At 45.7% G+C, this 20116-nt stretch overlaps 1 protein-coding gene across 1 annotated transcript in view; it reads left to right on the forward strand.

Moving 5' to 3' along the window:
• Positions 1–792: 792 nt before the first annotated feature.
• The window catches only part of LOC108924169 (circularly permutated Ras protein 1), a 28024-nt gene continuing 8700 nt past the window's right edge, over positions 793–20116 (forward strand). Inside the window, exons 1-8 of the mRNA XM_018735370.2 lie at positions 793–876; positions 3175–3235; positions 4224–4337; positions 11015–11110; positions 11350–11436; positions 11546–11643; positions 16728–16928; positions 17812–17862. Coding sequence (XP_018590886.1) covers positions 3175–3235; positions 4224–4337; positions 11015–11110; positions 11350–11436; positions 11546–11643; positions 16728–16928; positions 17812–17862 — 708 coding nt within the window. The 5' untranslated portion in view covers positions 793–876. The remainder of the gene's footprint in view (positions 877–3174; positions 3236–4223; positions 4338–11014; positions 11111–11349; positions 11437–11545; positions 11644–16727; positions 16929–17811; positions 17863–20116) is intronic.

Genomic DNA, 20116 nt, shown 5'->3' on the forward strand with positions numbered 1-20116 from the left:
TTAGATCGCAGCATGATGTGTTGCTTTTTGAGATCTTTAGCGTGCTTCACTTTGTCAGACGGGTTCTGTTTAAGTGATTTCTTGTTTCAACAGGTCTGGCAGTAATCAGGCCTGGTGTGGCAAGTGAAATTTAACTCAGCTTTCCAAAAAATGTGGTTAATCACAGTTCATTCATGATTTAACAAGGGGGGGGGGGGGGGGGGGGGGGGGCAATTACTGGACAGCTTTTTTCCCTTAATAAATGAAATCATCATTTAAAAACTGCATTTTGTATTTACTCAGGTTATCTTTGTGTAATATTAAAATTTGTTTGATGATCCCAATAATTTAACTGTGACAAATACGCAAAAAAATAAAAAATCAGGGAGGGGGCAAATACTTTTTCACGACACTGTATTTAAGTCACAAGGAGAAAAGAACAATTGCTGGGACATTCTTGTGCCCAGTGCTGCTGGGTCCTGCAGTGTTATTTAGTTGTCTGTCATGTTGTCTTACAACGGGTCTTTCTTTCATCAAGTGCTTCTAAGACATTTCCTGTGTTTTTTACTTGTGTGGATACAATATATACGGCCGTTCTGTCTGTCTCTCTCTTCAGGAGATACGTTTGGAACGTTGACATCAGGAAACAGTTCTTTACATTGCAAGGTGTGAGCAACAGAGTGTGAAAATAAATGTGTGGTGGTTGCTATGGTAACCAGTCGTTGCCACCCTCCTGCTCTTTCTCCTCCTGCACCAGGAACTTTTTGTCTCTTTCATTTCTCTCTATCCTCCCCCCACACACTTCCTGTCAAACACACACTCGCAGTGAGCCAGTGAGTGAAGCAGAGGGCTGTGTCCGTGACGAACGGCAGGCGAACAGGAGGGACGGCGGCCAAGGTATCCTCGTTCAACCTTTGCGATATCCTTCTTTCCTCTCGCTCTTGCTCATTTGCATGTTTCCTTGTGCTCGACGAGGATGGAGCAGCGCCATATCCTGCAGACTTGGAGCGCTGCTGCAAGGTTGTAGAGCGCAGAAGCACAAAATATTGCTGAACACGTTGCAAGGGCAATATAGACAGTACCACTGCTGATTCTGGGCACGAACTTCCCGGAGCAAAGAGGAGACAAAGGAGATTGAAAACGGTCAAAGTTAATGAGTGTCAGAGTGATAGGTGTCACTTTGGCCGCAGTGCAATGTTCTTCATCCTCTCTGCTCTCACCATCGCGCCTGAGTGACTTTGTACTCTTACACATCCAGCGTTCTTTCTATCGCTTTGCTACACTCTTTGGCAGCACTGCCTAATATTTTTCTTGCGAGCCTTTGAAAGATTTTCGCACACAGAGTCGCCACACAGGATGCTCTCAGAAACGCAACAAGACAGAAACCTTCAGTAAGAAGCGCTGCAGACAGCTGTGTGTTTTCAGCACGATCTCATGTTTTGTGCACGACTTCAGCGAACGAGAACACTTTAACCCAACAGTGATTAATAGTTTCCTGGTGTCAAACAACGTGTCAGAGCTCAGAAGTCTGCGTTATCCGTTTATGTGGCCTGCTTATTCTTGCCACATAAAGAGCCTTTGCTGAAATCCCAGAAGCAAACTGTAAGAAAGGTATTTCTGTCCACCTGCAAAACCGAGGGTAGGAACTTAAATTAAGTTTGTTTTACAGCCTTTTACTCTTTGACGATGTGTGATATTTTACTTCGGTGACAGAGGGATCTTTAGCACAGGACAGGACAGGAGAGGACAAGATAATACCCTGTTAATCCCTGCTGGAAAATCCACACATCACCTGGAGCTGCTGTTTCACTCAGCCACTCGAGCAGTACCATCATTGTCATTTTACTATGGTAAACAGGATGATGACTTTTTCACCAAAATAACATGTTTACGTGTTGTGTCGTTAAAAATGGTGCAGAAGTTGTGTGCACCGTGTTCTAACTTTTCAAATATGTTGACAACGTGAAATTTGGGAAGAAATGCAGTCCAGATTGAGCGGACTGCTCCACGCCTGTCTCCTTCCGCTCTCCCTGCCGTTGTTGCCTCTGCTTTCATGCTGTCTTCTGTGAAGTTTTCCTCCAGCTCTATGATGATCTCTTGCTCTGCCGCAGAGGCCTTAGTTCTGTCCACATATTTTGTACGTTAAAATGGAGGGTGGAAGATGGAAAGACGGACTTTGTGGTGCCGTGGACAATGTCCTTCCCGAACACAGTGGCTCTGGCCGTGTTCTGCCTTCATGTTCTGTCTTCCATCGATTTCCTTGCTCCTGTAGCCGTCTGATGCGTTATGTTGCCTTTGTAAGATGTGCGCAGATGTGAAATTTACAGATGTGTATGTTTCCTCGATCCGTATAACAAGCAGCGCATTGAAACGTTTGGACACACCTGCACTCTGAAGGGTTCTCTCCTCATTTCTCTCCTCTTCTCCACACTGTAGAGTTACAGACGACACTTGATCCGTCTCTCCTGTGGTCGTGGTTCTCGTGAGAGCCCGTTTCATCATAGCGCTTGATGGTTTTGCAACCGCACTTGAAGAGACTTTCGAAGTTCTTGAAATTTTCCAAACTGGCTCAAGGTTGTTTTTCTAGTTACGATGGACTGCAGTTTCCCTCAGAACTCAGCCGAGCTCTTCTTGCATTATTTCGGACAACTGCAAACGGAAACAACGGCCTTCGAGCAAATAGAGCGGCTTAGACCCCCTCTCTCTACCTTCTCTCAGCACAAGAGATTGGCTCAAATGCACCAAGGAGAATAGAATTTCACAGATTAACTTTTAATGAGGCATACATAGTAATTATAATGATATAGTGATTGTGGCTTAAAGTTCAAAACGAAAACTACTTGCTGAGGGCAACATTACAAAGATATTTTTTCATTTTTTTTTGAAAGAAACAATACATTGGCATTGACATGCATTAACTTCACTATTTAAAAATGAACTATTTATATTTTGAAACACTGAAGACAAGCCTTTAGGTCCAAATGCCTTCAAGGTCACAAAAATCGTTCTGTCAGGTGTGTCCGGGCTTTTGACGGTACCATAACTTACGTGATGCGCGGTGTTCTCCTGCTTTCCGTGAAAGAGCCACCGCTATGTGCGTCTTCAGCCGTGTTTCTTTCTGACTGCATGAATTCGTAGGAACAGGCTGTGTTCCTGTCCCTCTCGCCATAGTCACGTTGTCTGTCTCTCGCTCAGATGGAATTTGCCTGCAGCCATGTGGTGTGTAACTGGAAACCCGAAGGCGCCGCTGTTCAGCGTAAGTCCAATAAAACTCTCAAATGCATTTTTATGTCCACAGGGCAGTTTTCTTACAACGGGACGCTAACTGCGAGAGTGAAGTCACTGCAGGTCCATCTCAGTGTGACACGTTCCACCTGCTTCTTCTTTTTGTTTTTTCTTTCTGTCTCCAGCTTCTGTTTGACCCCAACATCATTCCTGCGACTTGTGGTAAATCACTGTGCTGAATACACCTACTTTGGCTGGAGTGTCATTGTGGGCTCACTCTATCCATCAATAAGTCACAGCAGTTTTCGCCCAGTGCCCGTATTCCATCGTTCCATCGTTCAGGAAAGACCGGAGCCTCCATGATTTCTTTCATGTGGAGGTGTTTTCAGCAACGAAAGTGTACTCGAAAGTGACCTGGAGAAGAAGCATCCAGTTCACAGCACTGAGCTAAGAGGGCTTTTCCAGGGAAGGCGAGACACTTTTAAAAAGTTTCTGAGGGTGAAACGAAATTAACAGGATGCATATTTTATTTTAATTAAATGTCGTTAATTTATGAACAAGAAAGAAGCTTGACGCATGTTTTTGAACAAAGACAGGTCAAGTGAGTTCGCAGTATTATTTGCCATTAGCTAAATGGCCCTGTACACATGTTGCTAAAGGGCAAACAACTGCAAGGTTCAGAGAGTGACATGACAAATGAAGGCATGACGGTGAACCAGACGTTAAATTAGAACTGCATTAGGTTTTGGTTCAGTTTGAATCAGTCTGAATCAGTTCAAAGTACTTTTGTGATATTTTTTGTAGTGATTTTGTCGTATTGCTTCCATAAGTATGCAGCTTCAATGTCCCCTGGTATTGCGTTAATTAAAACGCTTGATGATGTTGTAAATCTCATGCAGCCGTCCTCTGCGCCGCCTCAGCGCTCAGCAGTCTGGTCTCTGGTTCCTGAAGCTGCACCTACATCCTCTCCACCTTTTCTGCTTTTACTGAGAAGCGTTCCTTCTCTGTGCTCGGCGCAGGGCACCGCTCCACGCTTGACAGTCCGGTAACCGAAGAGCGCCCCAGCATCTCGAGACCCCTCTCCTCCTCGGACCACGACTACGACAACCGCGTGGCCGTGCTCCCCAAACCCGGTAAAGTGCTCGACGTCTCTGTCGCTGCCCCGACAGGTGCTGTGAGTCACGCGTCTTGAGTGTCATTCGCTTTGAGAAGGTCTCCCATCCAAAGTGTCGCCTAAAGTGGCCAAGTTGGCCAGGTTGAAATGTGCCTCAGACAGATGGTTCAAGTGCAGTAACGTCCCTCATCGTGAAGATTTCAGCTTAGAGTTAGAGGAACTGATGAAGTCAAGAGTCCAGCAGCGCTTGGTGGATCTCAGAGAAGTCAGAGTCAGCTTTACTGTCACTTCCACAATATGTTTAGAACCTAGATTGGAGTGAAATAGCGTTTCTCCTGGACGCGTACAGTTACTGCTACAGCGCATACTATTACTACTGCAATACAATGTACAATAACCAACTACGAAACTAAAAACACTATTGGATAAAGTGCATTGTGGTCGTTTCAATAAATAGAAATGTAAAGAGATTTTAAAATGATAGTGCAAAAAATGAGCTTTTTGTGCAATAACTGTCTGGGAAAGAAGTGTAGTGTGACCTAATGTAGGTCGACATGGGATGTTTCGAAGAAATGCAGCAGCTGTACTTGGGATGGACACCAATTTAAGTGAGGTTTCAAGATTAATAAAGAGACATTTGTAAAACCAGAAAGAGAAAAGACCAGAAAAAGGTTTCATGAAGTCACTCTGCATGTTATCTTTGTAATCTGAAGAACCAGTGTAACCTTTAGTGAAGTGTTTGCACAGGAAGTGCCTGTACCCAAAACTCCTCCTCGTACACCTTCGGCAAGTCTTTCCAACGCCGTAGCTGCTCCGAATTTACAGTTCAACATCTCACTGAATGACTAATGGTCACGGCACAGGTGGTGCAATGGCTGAAAAGGGAAGGCAGCAGGTTTGACTCTTGCACTGAACCGCTGCCACACAATTTGTGGAACGGGCTGCTGCGACACACTTCCAGGAACCCCGGAGCGTTTGGTTCACCCTGAGAAAGTACCATCTACTTTCCCCCCCATCAGTCGGTGTCTCAACACACAGCTGGGCCTGTTTCCTGCTCACCCAAGGTGCACAAGGTGAGGGAAAGTTCTCCCCTTCACCCTTTAGACAATATCTCAGTACGAGGGGAGAAACATCGGCATTTTCGCAAAAACTAATACGCTGGGTCCTTGTGAGTCACTCAACTTTTCAAGTATCAGATTGACAAACATCTTTCAGTTTGTTTTTTTTAAACTGCTGCTTCCTCCGGTATCTCTTTTTGAAAATATTTCTCTTTAGCAGAGCGAACGCGACCTGTGTTTTCCTCTCCGGACAATAGATGTCATTAAATGTCGGGCAAATAGCAGAACCGTGTGGGAACATGTTGGTCCAACTTGCTCCCACCTGCTCTTAGTGAGTGTTGTTCGCCAGTGGCACAGTGATTGTTTCTGGACGTTTAGCCGATCAGTTTGCACTAAACAGGGTTTTACAGAGACAACTTAAATACATTGCATTTATGAGACACTTTTCTCCCAAGCAACATGCAGTTATTTACTTATTTACCCAGTTGTACAGCTGGGCAATTTTACTGGAGCATTTAGGGTGAGTACCTTCTTCAAGGGTATTATAGCTGGGATTTGAACCTGTGGGGCTAAAGACAGCAGCTCTAACCACTATGCTACCCGCTGTCCACTGATTTCCCTTCTCATTAAATTAGTCAGTATATTATACTTTATTTCCTCTCTGTAACATCTTCCTGAGATGTGGTGCCTTCCACACCTGTTACATGAGCCTCTGGCAGCGACTCGACTCGCACTGGCACCCTGACAACACGATTTCGGTTTCTGTCCTTGGTGATGCTGACTTTGCATTGTCCAAATGAACTGGACTGAAGTGGTTATAGATCCTACCCACCCAGGCCCATTGCGACACACTACAATGTGTTTTAATGTTCACTTGTTTTAAACTTATTTTAGTTTCAATGCAGCTTGACGATAATTCGGACATATTTCAATATATTTTTACAATATAAAAAGGTGCTACAAAGTATGTTTCTTTTATTATAGATATATTCTGCTATGTTATATTCTGTTAGAGATATATTCAGACTTTCAGTTCCAGTTGTGTGCGTAAAAGGAGGAGCCAGTGTTTTTGCACCGCAGCTGACAGGTCCTTGATGAAAAACGTTTTCACACATATGACATAGCACAGTCTGACACACAAGGACAGAGTGCGACACCGGTGCCGCGTGCAGATTTACTAAAACAGGAAGCATAGAGTTAGGCGAACTAGTATGTGCCAAGCAAAAACATACGAAAAGAGTAGAGATCAAAGCGGTGCGTGAAAGGCACATCACTGTGGCAACGTCAAACTGAAATCCTCAGCAGTTTTTCGTGAACCTCAAGAGCTCCACTTTCGTTTCAGACTTCAGAGAAGTTCCCATGTATGGGAAAAATGTAGACACCCTTCATACAGAAAAGTAATGCTAAAAAGGAAAAAAACGAAACAATGCAAGTAGCCTTGGGGGCGGCACGATGGTGCGAGAGGATGTGGGTTTGATCCCCTCTCAGTCTGTGCGGAGTTTGTATGTTCTCCCCGTGTCTGCTCTGGTTTCCTCCCACAGTCCAAAGACGTGCTGTTCCGGTTCACCCATAGTGTGTGAGTGACAGAGAGAGTGTGTTCCACTCGTGGATGGATGAGAGACCCATTGTAAGTAGTGTATCTAGCAGTGTAAGTCACCGCGCTGAATAAGGTGTGGGCTGATGAACACACCACTGGAAGTGGCTTTGGAAAAAAGTGTCTGCTACATGAAATAATGTGATCTAAGTAGTTCTTGATGTTAGTCCTTTCCTCTGGTCATTTGGTTGTAGCAACCAGCAACTTCTGAGTCTCCTCGGTCCAAACATCACTGACCCTCCAGGAAAAGTGCGAAGATTAAAACTAGGTCGCACTATAATTCATAAACAGAGCATATTGTGCACAAAAGCTTCCTTATTGTTTAATCTTTGCTTGATAAAATCAACTGTATTTATGACAATATGTATTTCATGGCAAGCATAAATGTACATGAACGTAACACTTTGTAGCACTGGACTTAATTCACATACTTAGCAAAATGTCTGTGCAATATGTGTGCACACGCACACACACACACACACACACACACACACACACAGAGTCTGAAACTGCTTGTCCCAAGCAGGGTCGCAGTGAACCGGAGCCTAAACCAGCAACACAGGGCGCAAGGCTGGAGGGGGAGGGGACACACCCAGGACAGGATACCAGTCCATCACAAGGCACCCCAAGCAAGACTCAAACCCCAGATCCACCGGAGAGCAAACACAGGCCAAACCCGCTGCACCGCCGCACCCCCAACTCTGTGCAATATGGCTTAGTCTTAAGTCAACTTTTGCCATTTAATGAATCATTAAGGAGTTTCCTGAATAATTACTCACCCAATAAATGTAAATTAAAGAAGCGTACAGTCAGTGCCTAATGCGATGCATCTCAAACGATGAATTTGCTCTCATTTTTTTCCTGAACTGCAGTTTTTCAGACTCATGGCTGGGGGTTTCCCAACTGTAAAACTGGCATTTTCCGTGTGCTGACTGGTGGAAACTGTTGTATAGGATCACAGGCTCACTGCTCTGGAAATGACGTACGCAGAACTGAGATTCCGTGATGTCAGAAAGATGGCGACTTACCGTTTTCTTTTTCTAACAATATGCGACTGTGACCCGAGCTGTCGCTACGCAGACCGACCACTAAGATTTCGACAGTGCTTCTGTAAAAAAGCAGCGCTCTGTCATTTTACAACACATTTGTTCATGAGGAGTGTTTCACCATTGATGGGAGCTATTAGATGGCCAGTGAACACTCCCCTTTTAGGCCTAAGTACAGAAGAGAAGGAGCGAAAATGTAGACTATCGGTAGCACACAGCTGAACCTTAGAGCATACGCTCTCTGGGGAGGAGCACATGGAAAAGGCGAAAGGAGTAGAGCAACGCCGCTCCAAAGGCTGCAGGACGAGGTGTGTGCCCACCAGATTCTTGGTGTCAGGGGTACAGTATGGGCCACAGGCAATCTGAGAGGGGAAGCTCTGGAAGTTCTTCCTGAGGCTGACTGCACTCCGGGTATTTAGATGGCTGTGGATCAGGAGAGATGAGCAGTGGGTTCATGGGTCGATGGCAGAAAATCCGAACATTTGTGTGACTGACTGCGCCGAAACTGCAGCCACCATGCAGTGACGTAGGTGAGATTCAAAATGCTCATGTCAGTCAGTAACTTTTTCACTTATTTTTCTTTTCATAGCGCTTGGGCAGACATGGTGGCACAACGGCGAGCGCTGCTTCACAAGTTGTGTGTCCTATACACACACATATATACAGTGTGTGTATATATATATATATCTGTGCCTTTTGGTGAAATGCACTTTTGTTTTCTGAGTTGTACATCACTTATCACTTGGAGAAAAGCACTTGCTAGATGAATAAATGTGTAACCGAGCGTTCTTGTAGGGTTCGCCTAGACACTTAGGGCTCCAGAAAATGACAAACGATACTCATCCAGGTGGGTTTAAGACACCTTCAAAGTTTTTATTGAATCCAACATGTGTGAAACTTATAAGAAGACTGAACAATGCACTTCAGTGCGCAGGTACAAAGTCCTGCCTATGGCAAACCCTGAGGGGAGAAAACACTCATCATACACATATATGTACCGCTAGTGAACAGTCTCCTAGTGTCACCACATCCAAAATTAAATCTTTTACAATTGTATATGTGACGACCCCTAGGAGTAATAACCTTCGCGACCACAGGAGGCGCCACTCTGACACACACACACACACACACACACACACACACACACCTATTTGCAATGTAACAATGGGCAACCAACAAGTATGAAAAGAGCAAAGAACCGAGGGGGGATCCCAGATTCCAGATCAGCCTTCAGTCCAAATTCCACTCAATGAATAAATATTCTCTTTTTGTGTCTATTTATGGCTCAGAATTTTTATTTAGTACTTGGAATTTAGTAAAATATAAAATATTTTCAAAAATTAATTTACAATAATATATTTATATGCGAGGGGCACAGTGGTGCAATAGGTTTGACTGGGTCCTGCTCTCCGGTGGGTCTGGGGTTCGAGTCCTGCTTGGGGTGCCTTGCGATGGACTGGCATCCTATCCTGGGTGTGTCCCCTCCCCCTCCGGCCCTACTCCCTGCGTTGCCGGGTTAGGGTCTGGCTCCCTGCGACTCCACATGTGACAAGTGGTTTCAGATAGTGTGTGTGTGTGTGCTGCATACAATGAATACTGTAACTATTACATGTAATTCTGTGTTTCATGTGAAATGAATGGGTCCAAACAGCATTTTAAACATGTGCACCAACACCGAAAACTTTTACGTAACCCGTGAGCGATGAGTGGGTTGGGTGTTGGGTCAATTGCTGCTTACATACATTTGTTACAGGAACTGTCCGCAGTGGCCTGTGGATGCAGGACAGGGTCTCATGAACCCTGCCTGAGTTGCCTGGTTGAGGGTGTGTGATGTCGAAAGCCCTGACACCCCCAGTGAGCCCAGGATACCTTTGCTGATGATGAGTCCCAGTGCATCTCAACATGTACAATATAAGTGGAGTTTCCCTGTTAGTGTAAAGTCTCCGAGAGTCAGCAGCGACTTCCATTAATTCATGTATCTCACGCTTTTCTCCAATGTGACACAATTGTTCACCCACTTATGCAGCTGGGTAATTTTACCGGAGTGCACATATATCTTCAAGAAACAATGCAGCTAATGAGGTAAAACATGAAATACCTTGTCTTTGTACCGTTTTTCTTTTAGTACAAGTCAAAGTAAACTTACAGATCACTCCTTTTTGTTTTTATTGGCATTTTCCAGACTCTCCCACCTTTTTGCAATTGGGGTTGTACTTAAGAACAACGAAAAAGCTACACATTCCTTCGCACAGTTGCTCCGCCAGCTCAGGAACTTAATTGTGGTCTGGAGTCGGCTGGAAAGTCAAATGCGACCTGAGGCTGTCTACTTCGAGAATCACTTCTGCGTCTGCACTTCTCTGCCTGTTGCTCAAGTGCATTTTGTTTACTCTGAGCGATGCAGCACGTTGAAGAAAAGTATCTGCGAAATGAATGTAAATGTGAGCAGGACAGTTTTGGAGCTTCGCACCTCAGACACGTGCAGCACTCCCCCGTGAAGCACGCAGGTACGGCTCCGGCCCGGAGGAAGGCAGCAGTGGGCTTTTTCATTTACGCCGAGCGGCAGGGGGACTCTGGGTCCCACTCCGTGGAAGTTGGTGAAGACGGGTAAAGACACGGGGCGCCAGGAAAGCTCGCGTGCGCAGTTATCGTCCGAGCACACTTTCACCTCTGCGTTTGTTCATTTTCGTGAGGCTTTCCTCTAATGCATCTTACAGCTGAGAAGATGCAGTTTATTCAGAAACAGACTAAACACTTCATTACAGACACACTTCTTTATAGCTTATGAGGAAAGTGCACTTTTTCATGCATAAAGATGATGACATAAAGAAATTGTGCAGGAGACAAAGCACTGAAGTGGCGGTAAAGATTTTTTGTAAACGCTGTCATTGCTTTCCTATGAGATATTCCCGATTTTCCCAGCAGAGGACAGCAATTTCGTTTTCTGATGAGGACATTTACAGGTGGAGAGGAGCTCTTTACTGTTTCTCTCTCGCTTCAGACATCTCAATTGTACCACCACCTTTGCCACCTCGGCAGTCGTTGTTGCACAAACAGCCCCAGCCCAAGTCAGCACCACCCCCTGTCCCCCCTCGAGGTCAGTGTCTCTCTTTTCACCTTCTTTCACATCAGTTTGAAGTCACACAAAGAAATTACAAGACAAGACACTTTTTTCTCATTAGATTGGCTGGGAATGACACCCCCTGTCATTGTGTCAGCTCTTTGTACAAATGTTTCAAAGTCTTTGGTCTTTTCCCACTCGATTGTGTTTGTCCCAAACTGTTGTCCAGCAGTGGTTGTAGTTGCATAAAATGTCCTTTATCATTTTACTGCCAGGTCAGGAAGCAAAAGGAGAGATGCGACTCAAGGCCAATGTAAACGTGCTGTCCCTCAATGTAGGACGCCTTGTGGACATCAGCAAGGGTAGGAGTCTCTCAGAACCTCAACATTCGTTCCCAGCACCCCCAACCCCATAGGCTCTACTGGTCCTGCTGTGCGCTGACTGCTGTCTTCTTTCCATCTTGCGTTTCAGCCGCCGCCATCCACTGCACACGGCGCCCAGTGTACTGTTCCAGGTGCCATGCCGCCATGTCAAGCCTGAGTAACCTGCAGAGCAAACAGAGCGAAACTGTGCGTAAGAGCACCATCAGGCAAAGAGCGCACAGTGATGCTGCTGCTGCTTGCCGCCTTATTTTCCTTTTGGATGTCTTGTGTAGTGTGTACAGTAGTTTTTTACTTTTTTGCTACACAGTCCAGTGATGACTAGTGCATGTTTGTTTTCCAAATGTTAAAAAACCAGCCTTCTAACTACACAGCACTGGCAATGAGCACAGATATGAATTCCCTACTGAAGGTGATGTGCTGCAAACAGCCAAGTGAACTTTATTGCTCTGCACAATCACTCTGAATTCACACTGACGGCTCTTTGGTGTGCTGATGCTTGGGTCCATTGGCGACTTTGACCCAGAGGCCAGACCCTGGCAGGAATGGAAATGAAATGTTTCTAATGTTTCCGTTGACAATGATTGTTTCATGCCAACGACACTGCAGATGAAGGGAAAAAGGGGTCAGTTTTGTTAAGTGTGTGAAGCAAGTACATATTGCACTCTGCGTACTCTGCTGGCTCCCAGAAATTTTGGTGACCAATTGGAGATGTTCTGTGGTCGCATTGCCTGCGGTGCAGTGGATGTCATCGTTCGGACCCAAGTATGGGCAGAACCCAAGCTCACATTGGAAATTATGAAAGAGTGTGTCCTGTCTGGTGAAAGAGCAGCTCAGGATGCTCGTGTCCTGAAGCCCGACTGGTGTCTGCATCACTCATTCAGAGGTCCACAGAATGGAACAAGCTCAAATGAGCCAAAAAGAGGAACAACCTATGCGAGGGAATGAGGGCAGGAAGTGTTTCATATCTGTGGTTGGTTACAGTGCAGCTGCATGTAAATTTCAAACTGCAGTATGTCACTACTGTAAGGAAAAAGGACATTTAATGTGTGTGTGGGACCATGTTCTACCAATCTGTGAGGTGTGGCAATAGAGGCAGTTTCACCACAGGCTGAGGAGGTGAACAGGGTCACAGTGGGAAACCAAGCTGAGCGTATTGCGGGCGCATTTGAAGTAGGAGGCACCGCGAAGAGGAAACCAGAGTACAAGGTCACTGTCCATGAATCTGTTCAAGTTGGAGCTTTATTCTAGGTCATCATGCACCTTAATCAACAAAGATACATAAAACACCCGGTGGCCAGACAGCTCCCTCACCTACCTACAGTAGTCTAATAATGTTCTGTGACCATATTTCTTGGCAAAATCTGTGCTCTCAGTAGAGCAATACAGCCAGATGTTGATCCATTACCTCCTGTCAGTGAGCTGTTTGCTGCACTTGCTCTGAGTATCAGCTTCGGTAAACTGAACCTGAATCCAGCAGACCTTATGTCTGTTCCAGAGACCATGTTGATTTTGCTAGGCCTTTCTAGGGAAAGACGTCCCTTATCGTGGTGGATTTGTATTCCAAGTGGTTAGAAGTGGCCATCGTTCCCTCCGTGTCGTCTTCCTGCGGAGATGTCTGATGCACCAGATGGAAAGGAGAGGAAGAGCTGGGTATCAGCATAGAAGTGGTATTTGAATCCATGGGAGGCTATGACCTGACCGAGGGAGGAGGTGTAGATGGAGAAAAGAAGAGGACCCAATACCGAGCCCTGCGGAACACCGGTTGAGAGAGGCAGAGGAGAAGAAGGAGAGCTCTGCCAGACCACTTGATAGGATCTGTCAGAGAGATAGGACTCAAACCAGCTTAGTGCAGCACCTTTGATCCCAAGCTGGTTAAGAGAGGAGAGTAGAATCCGGTGATTTACAGTGTCGAACGCTGCAGAGAGATCGAGGAGGATGAAGACGAAGGAGAGGGAAGCAGCTCTAGCAGCTTGGAAAGCGTCAGATACCGCCAGAAGGGCGGTCTCAGTGGAGTGATCAACTTTGAAACCAGACTGATAACCACCAAGGATATGGTTCCGGGTGAGGAAATCGGACAGTTGATCACAGGTTGCCTGCTCAAGGGTTTTGGACAGGAAGGAGAGGAGAGAGACCGGTCTGTAATTTTCAAACAGATTGGGGTCCAGGGAGGATTTTTTTTTTTTTTTAAACAGAGGTGAAATTAGAGCGGGTTTGAAGGCAGCTGGGAAAAGCCAGGAGAGAGTGAGGAGTTGATGATAGAAGAGATGAAGGAGGAGAGTTGCGGGGAAATGTTCTGAAGGAGTGATGATGGGTCGGATCAAGTGAGCAGGTAGTGGCTCTGTGCAATACCAGGAGGTCAGCGACTTCAGATTCAGAGAGCGGCTTGAAATTGGAGAGGATAGCTTTGCAGGGAGGTGCAGTGCGAACCGGGCAGGTTGATGGTAAGAATTTATCAGTGATCGCTTTGACTTTGTCTCTGAAAAACAAAGCAAAGTCTTCAGCAGTGAGAGGAGAGGGGGGAGGAGGTGGCAGGGGACACAGAAGGGATGAGAAGGTGGCAAAGACTCTGTATGGTTTTTTTGGATTCAGACTGTATTTTGTTGTGGAAGAAGGAGGTTTTAGCTGAAGAGACAGCAGACTGCAAAGCAGCTAAGAGTGACTGGTAAGCATCCAGGTCCAATGGAGTTTTTGATTTATGCCATATTTGCTCTGCAGCCCGCAATTTGGACCTGTTAGCACCTAACGTACCAGACGGCCATGGGGTAGCAATGGGGCGTGCTGGTGTAGAAGACAGAAGACAGAGAGTGTCAAGGGTGGAAGATAGGGCAGAGAGGAAAGTGTTAGTGACATCATCTGTAGATATATCTGAGAATTGTGGAGCAGAAGGGAGGGCGGCCAGAGTAGCAGAGGCAAAGCAGGAAGGTGAGAGAGATTTTAAGTTGCGGCAAAAGGTGACAATGGGTGCAGGAAGAGACGAAGAGTTAGTAGTGAGGCAGGGTTGAGAGGAAATGAAAAAGTGGTCAGCAACATGCAGTGGCGTGACAGAGAGAACGGGACAGCCACAGTTGCGGGAAAACACAAGGTCAAGACAATTGCCCGCTTTGTGAGTAGCAGGGGATTGGGACAGGGAGAGATCGAAGGACTGTAGGAGCAACAGAAGGCCGCTTGCATGAATGTCATCAACATGGAGGTTGAAGTCATCCAGGAGAATCAGCGGAGAGTTGTCCCCTGGCAGAGAGCTCAACAAGATGTCAAGGTCATCCAGGAAGTGCCCAAGAGGGCCAGGAGAGTGATAAAGGACAACCACAACAAGAGTGATTGGGGCAGCGATAGAGACAGCATGGCATTCAAAGGAAGACAGATCATGCAGGTGAAGCGAGAGAACAGAATATTCCCACTGGGGAGAGATGAGCAGGCCTGTGCCTCCAACTCTGCCAGAGGAATGAGAGGTGTGAGAGAAGGAGTAGTTAGTAGAGAGAGCTGCAGGTGTGGCTGAGTTGTCTGGAGTGATCCAGGTTTCAGTTAGGACCAGGAGGTCCAGTGAGAGATGGGAGGCATAGGCTGGTATGAAGTGGCCTTTCTCACAGCAGACTGGCAGTTCCAGAGTCCCATCGAGAAAGTAAAGGAAGATGGAAGGTTTGACAGGTGAGGATAAACCAGATTGCTGTAGCAGTGAGAGCACCCAGGTCTCCGGTGGTGGCAAAATCGCACGGCTCGCTTACCGTAGAAGACTTTGATGGCCAACTCATGTTCCCTTGAGGATGAGTGTAATGGTGGCCTCCTTCGGTGGACTTCCGCAGGTGGACTCCCTTGTCTTTGCACCCCAAGTCTTTGCACCAAGAGGCTGCCGCAACCACTGCCACTACAGGTCACCAGCTGCTATTTAAACTGGTCTACTGTCTATCAGCTGACTTCCTAATTGAAACCGAAACTACACCAACAATGGCGATGAAAACAAACAACCAACCAGACGCGATTAATCAAACTCACAGTCACACCCACTCCCGCTATGGGACACAGAAATGATCCAGAGAACAGTCGTCTTAACAAACCACTAAATACTTCTTAACAAACTAAATAATTACAGTGCCACGCAACGCTACACAAACACACAACCAATTGTATGTATCAACCTGTACAGCTACACGACACGAATGCGCGACGGGAAAAAGCAGTGGCAAAACAACTACACTTACCAGAAACACCACAAACAGCAGCAATGCACCTCCAACCCAAAATATAATGCACAATGATTACCTTATGCTATCCTACCCTGCCCTGCCCTGCCCTGCCCTGCCCTACCCTACCCTACCCTACCATACCCTACCCTACCCTACCCTATTCCACACTACCCTACTATTCTCTACCCTACTCTACCCTAGCCTTCCCTAGCCTACCATATCCTGCTCTACCCTAGCCTACCCTATCCTACATTCCCTAGCCTAGCCTACCCTACACTACCCTGCCCTACCGTAGCCTAGCCTACCCTACCTTACCCTACTCTGCTCTGCCCTGCCCTGCCCTACCCTACCCTACCCTACCCTACCCTACCCTACCCTACCCTAAACCAGCCTAATAACTTCCATATTATTTTCAGTTTCATCTCCAAACCGATTGCCGTACGCATGCAAGACGATTCTTGTTTTCCTTCAAGTACATGTTAACTACCAGCCATTGTGAATAATGAAAAGCGTAGAAAAGATGCTGAAAAAGCACTACACTAACACAAGGAGATGAGTTCATGGCTCAAAACACTCAAGAACTGGAAAGATGCAGCTTCCTGCCTTGCCTGGTTACACCGACTTGCATGTAATGTATTTCAAATGTTTTGTGTAAGCGCTGTCTGTAAATAATGTATATGTCAGGAATTTTTTACATTAATTAGGATTTATGCAAGTCGAATTTACATAAGTAGGGGGTATCTGTAATCATTTTGGGAATCCCTGAACTGGAGGAAAGAGGTGTTGTGTACTTACTTCTATTATTGTTTAAATTCATTACTGTTCTCTTAGTAGCACGTCTTACATTATTTTGCTTAGATATTGTTCTTTATGTGAAGGGGTTGCCCTGAATATATAGTACTTCCTGAGGTTTTTAAATTTATTTATTTTTTTTTTTTTGGTGCATGCCCAGGTGAATGATATGTGTCTTTGTTTTAAGTGACAGTAAAACTACCATTCTAATAACAGCGAGTGGTGGCTGTCCAGACGTAAAAGATTTAGGTGTCCTTCTCTGTCCACCTTTTTTCCTTCCTCTTTCGATCTAAACAGGTGTGGCCATGTGAGTTCTGTGGGCAGGAGAACAAGATTATGTCAACGGACCCAGGAGCCAAGCGAACTGCCCGCCAGAACCTCCCAGGGCGGGACATCATTTACCTGAGCGAGGATTCTGACGGAGATTACATAAACCTGGAGGACATGCTTGTGGTCTTCTGTGTGGACATCTCTGGCAGCATGAGCGTTACTTATGAGGTCCCTCTCACTCACACTTTGCCTTGCTGCCCTTTTGTCTTTCTGTCTGTACCTTGGACCCATCCATCTGTCTGGACTGCTGTGTAACTGCTTTTCCCTTTGTTTACCTGTCTTTCCATCTGTCAGCCTTTCTGCCTCTGTGGGCTTTGAACATTTCCCTTCAGTCTTTCTCATCTGCTGTTTGTGATTTCATTTTATTGCCTTTTGTCTCACTTAATTTTTCATTCAATGTCACATTAACAGAGGAGTAGTTAAGGACATGGACTTATGAGCTGAACGTTGCTGATTGGAGCCCCAGTCACTACGACTGTTGAACAGTGATCTTCACTGTTTGTGTCGTGGTTAATGGCACACAGGGAGTGTAGTGTACTTTTGTAAATATTGTCCATAGTTCCTTTTCCTTCATGTTTGGCACTCAAGAGTTGTTGTGACTTACCAACAGCTTAGGAAAAACCCATATCTATAGCTACAGCAGAAAGGTGGAAAGGGCCCCAATCTCTTTTTCTTCAGAAGACCCACCTGTGTCCTTAGCAACCTTCTGCACTCGGGTTTTCTCTCCATTTTGTTGTTTTCCCTTTTGGGATAGTCCTCGTCTCCTTGGGTTGACACATGTTGAGCTCTGTTCACTGTAATAACTTTAGAATAATTCGGGGGGGGGGGGGGGGGGAATTATAAAGGTTATGAGATGCTGGAGTGGAACCATTGTACAAGAAGACCACATGACAGATATTACTCAAGAATGTCTTGTTAAAGCAGTTTGTGTAATTATACATCTGAATTATATTATTAATAATATTGCTTATTATTTTTTTGCAAAATAATTTTTCAGTTTAGGCATTCAACATTGAGGGAGCTGATCAAGATGTTTCTTTTTGCCCTCCAGGTTACCCCTGGCAACAGCACAAGGTCTCCTACCTATGTCTCCAGACTCCAGGTGATGTCTTTAAGAGCTCATCGTATGTACAGTACATGTGTGCCTTCCTGTAAATTCAGTTAATCTTCTCTGATGGAGTATAACTGCACACACTTCAGCACTTGTATGACAGTGTTCTAGGAAGGACTGAACACTGAAGCTGTTTTTAAAGCAAATGGATGTAATGTCTGGTGTTTCTGTTATTTTGTCCTCCGCTATACTCACTTTATTATTTTACGCAACATTATTATTATTATTATTATTCACTAATTTACCTATTATGTATTCTTCATTATATTATTCGTTAAGTATTTTATTGTATTACTTTATTAAATCACTTGTGCGTTCGTTTCTGTTATTTGCTTTCTGGGATGTTCCCGTGATGCGGCACGGTGGCAAAGCAAGTAGCACTGGTGCCTCACAACACCTGAGCTGTTTGGGTGCAGGTTCAGCTCCAGCTTAGTCTGTGTGAGTTTCCTCTGTGTGCTCTGGTTTCATACCACAGTCCAAAACTTGAAGTTCAGGTGGATTGATGATGCTAATTTGGCTGTAGTGTGTGGCCTCCCGTCATAGATGTACCCCCCAGCCATGTGCCCAGGGATTCTGGGAAAGGCTCTAGACGACTGTGACCTGATCAGGACAAGCAGTTAATGCAAATGGATGGATGTTCCAATAGTAGGGCCTGCTGTAGAAAGTTCTAGAAAAAAAGCTTTTCTGTTCCTGGTAAACTGGGGACCGAACACTTCAGACCTTGGCTGGTATTTGTTGTCTGCAGAATTACACTGAATTAAGTTTCCACTTTTTTTCTGCTCATCGTTGAGACTTGGAAGAACCAAGAAGTGTCTGAAAATTCAATTCAACTCAAGAGTTTATTGTCATGTGTACAGTAAACAGTTCGTTACACCATACAATGAGATTCTTACTCTGTGAATCCTCTCAGTAGCCTATGACATCAATTAGAAGGACATAAGGAAAGAAAAACACAAGGAAAACACAAGGCGTAAATCACAAATTTAGAAAAATTACTATTAGTGCAAAGTCACAAATTACAAAAATTACTAAAATTACTATTAGTGCGGAGGGGTGTGGTGGCACAGTGGGTTGGACCGTAGTCCTGCTCTCCGGTGGGTCTGGGGTTCGAGTCCCGCTTGGGGTGCCTTGCGACGGACTGGCGTCCCATTCTGGGTGTGTCCCCTCCCCCTCCGGCCTTACGCCCTGTGTTGCCGGGTAGGCTCCGGTTCCCCGTGATCCTGTATGGGACAAGCGGTTCTGAAAATGTGTGTGTGTGTGTGTGTGTGTGTGTGTGTGTGTGTGTGTGTGTGTGTGTACTATTAGTGCAAAAATCCATGAAACGAGGTTATATATGTTAGGGTTAGGGTTAGGTGTGCGGAGGTAGTCTGTGGTTTCTGATGTTATTGGCGTTGTGGATGTGTGTGTGTGTGTGTGTGTAGGAGGGATGGGGGTAGTTGACACCTCTCAGGCCCAGAGGGTGAACTGTGTCTGCTTTGATGGGTGGAGAGGCAGTAGATGGGTGTCGTTCACAAGCCTGATGGCCTGTGGGTAAAAACTGTTTTTCAGCCTTGAGGTTCTGGCTTTAACACTCCTGTAGCATCTGCCTGATGGTAAGGGTGTGAAAAGGCTGTGCTGGGGATGACTGCTGTCCTTGATGATGTTAATGGCTCTCCTGATGGTTCTGGCCTGGTATAGGCTCTCCAGTGGTGGTAAAGACGTTTTGGTGATGGTTCGAGCGGCTTTCACTACTCGCTGTAGCACCTTACGATGCTGTACTGTGCAGCTTCCAAACCACACTGTGATAGAGCTGGTGAGGACGCTCTCGATCGCACACCTATAGAAGCTTCTGAGGATTCGGCTCGGCATGCCAAATTTCCTCAGCCTTCTCAAGAAGTGCAGATGCTGACGTGATTTCTTGACCAGATGTGTAGTGTTGTGAGATCTTCTGTAATGTGAACACCCAGTTATCTGAAGCTGCTCACTCTCTCCACCACTCTCTCACCAATATGCAGTGATGAGTGTTGCGCCCTCCTTCTCCGTGGATCTATTATCAACCCCTTTGTTTTGTTGACTTTGAGGGAGAGATTGTTGTCGTGGCACCACTTCACTAAGTCAGCCACTTCCCTCCTGTATGCTGACTCATCGCCTCCCGTTATCAGTCCAATGACTGTCATGTCATCAGCAAATTTGATGCACACAATCATGATTGAAGAATGCGTAGAGTATGGGGCTCAGCACACAGGCCTGCGGAGTTCCTGGGTTT

Source organism: Scleropages formosus, chromosome 11 (assembly GCF_900964775.1).
Source record: "Scleropages formosus chromosome 11, fSclFor1.1, whole genome shotgun sequence".
NCBI classification, from domain to species: Eukaryota; Metazoa; Chordata; class Actinopteri; order Osteoglossiformes; family Osteoglossidae; genus Scleropages; species Scleropages formosus.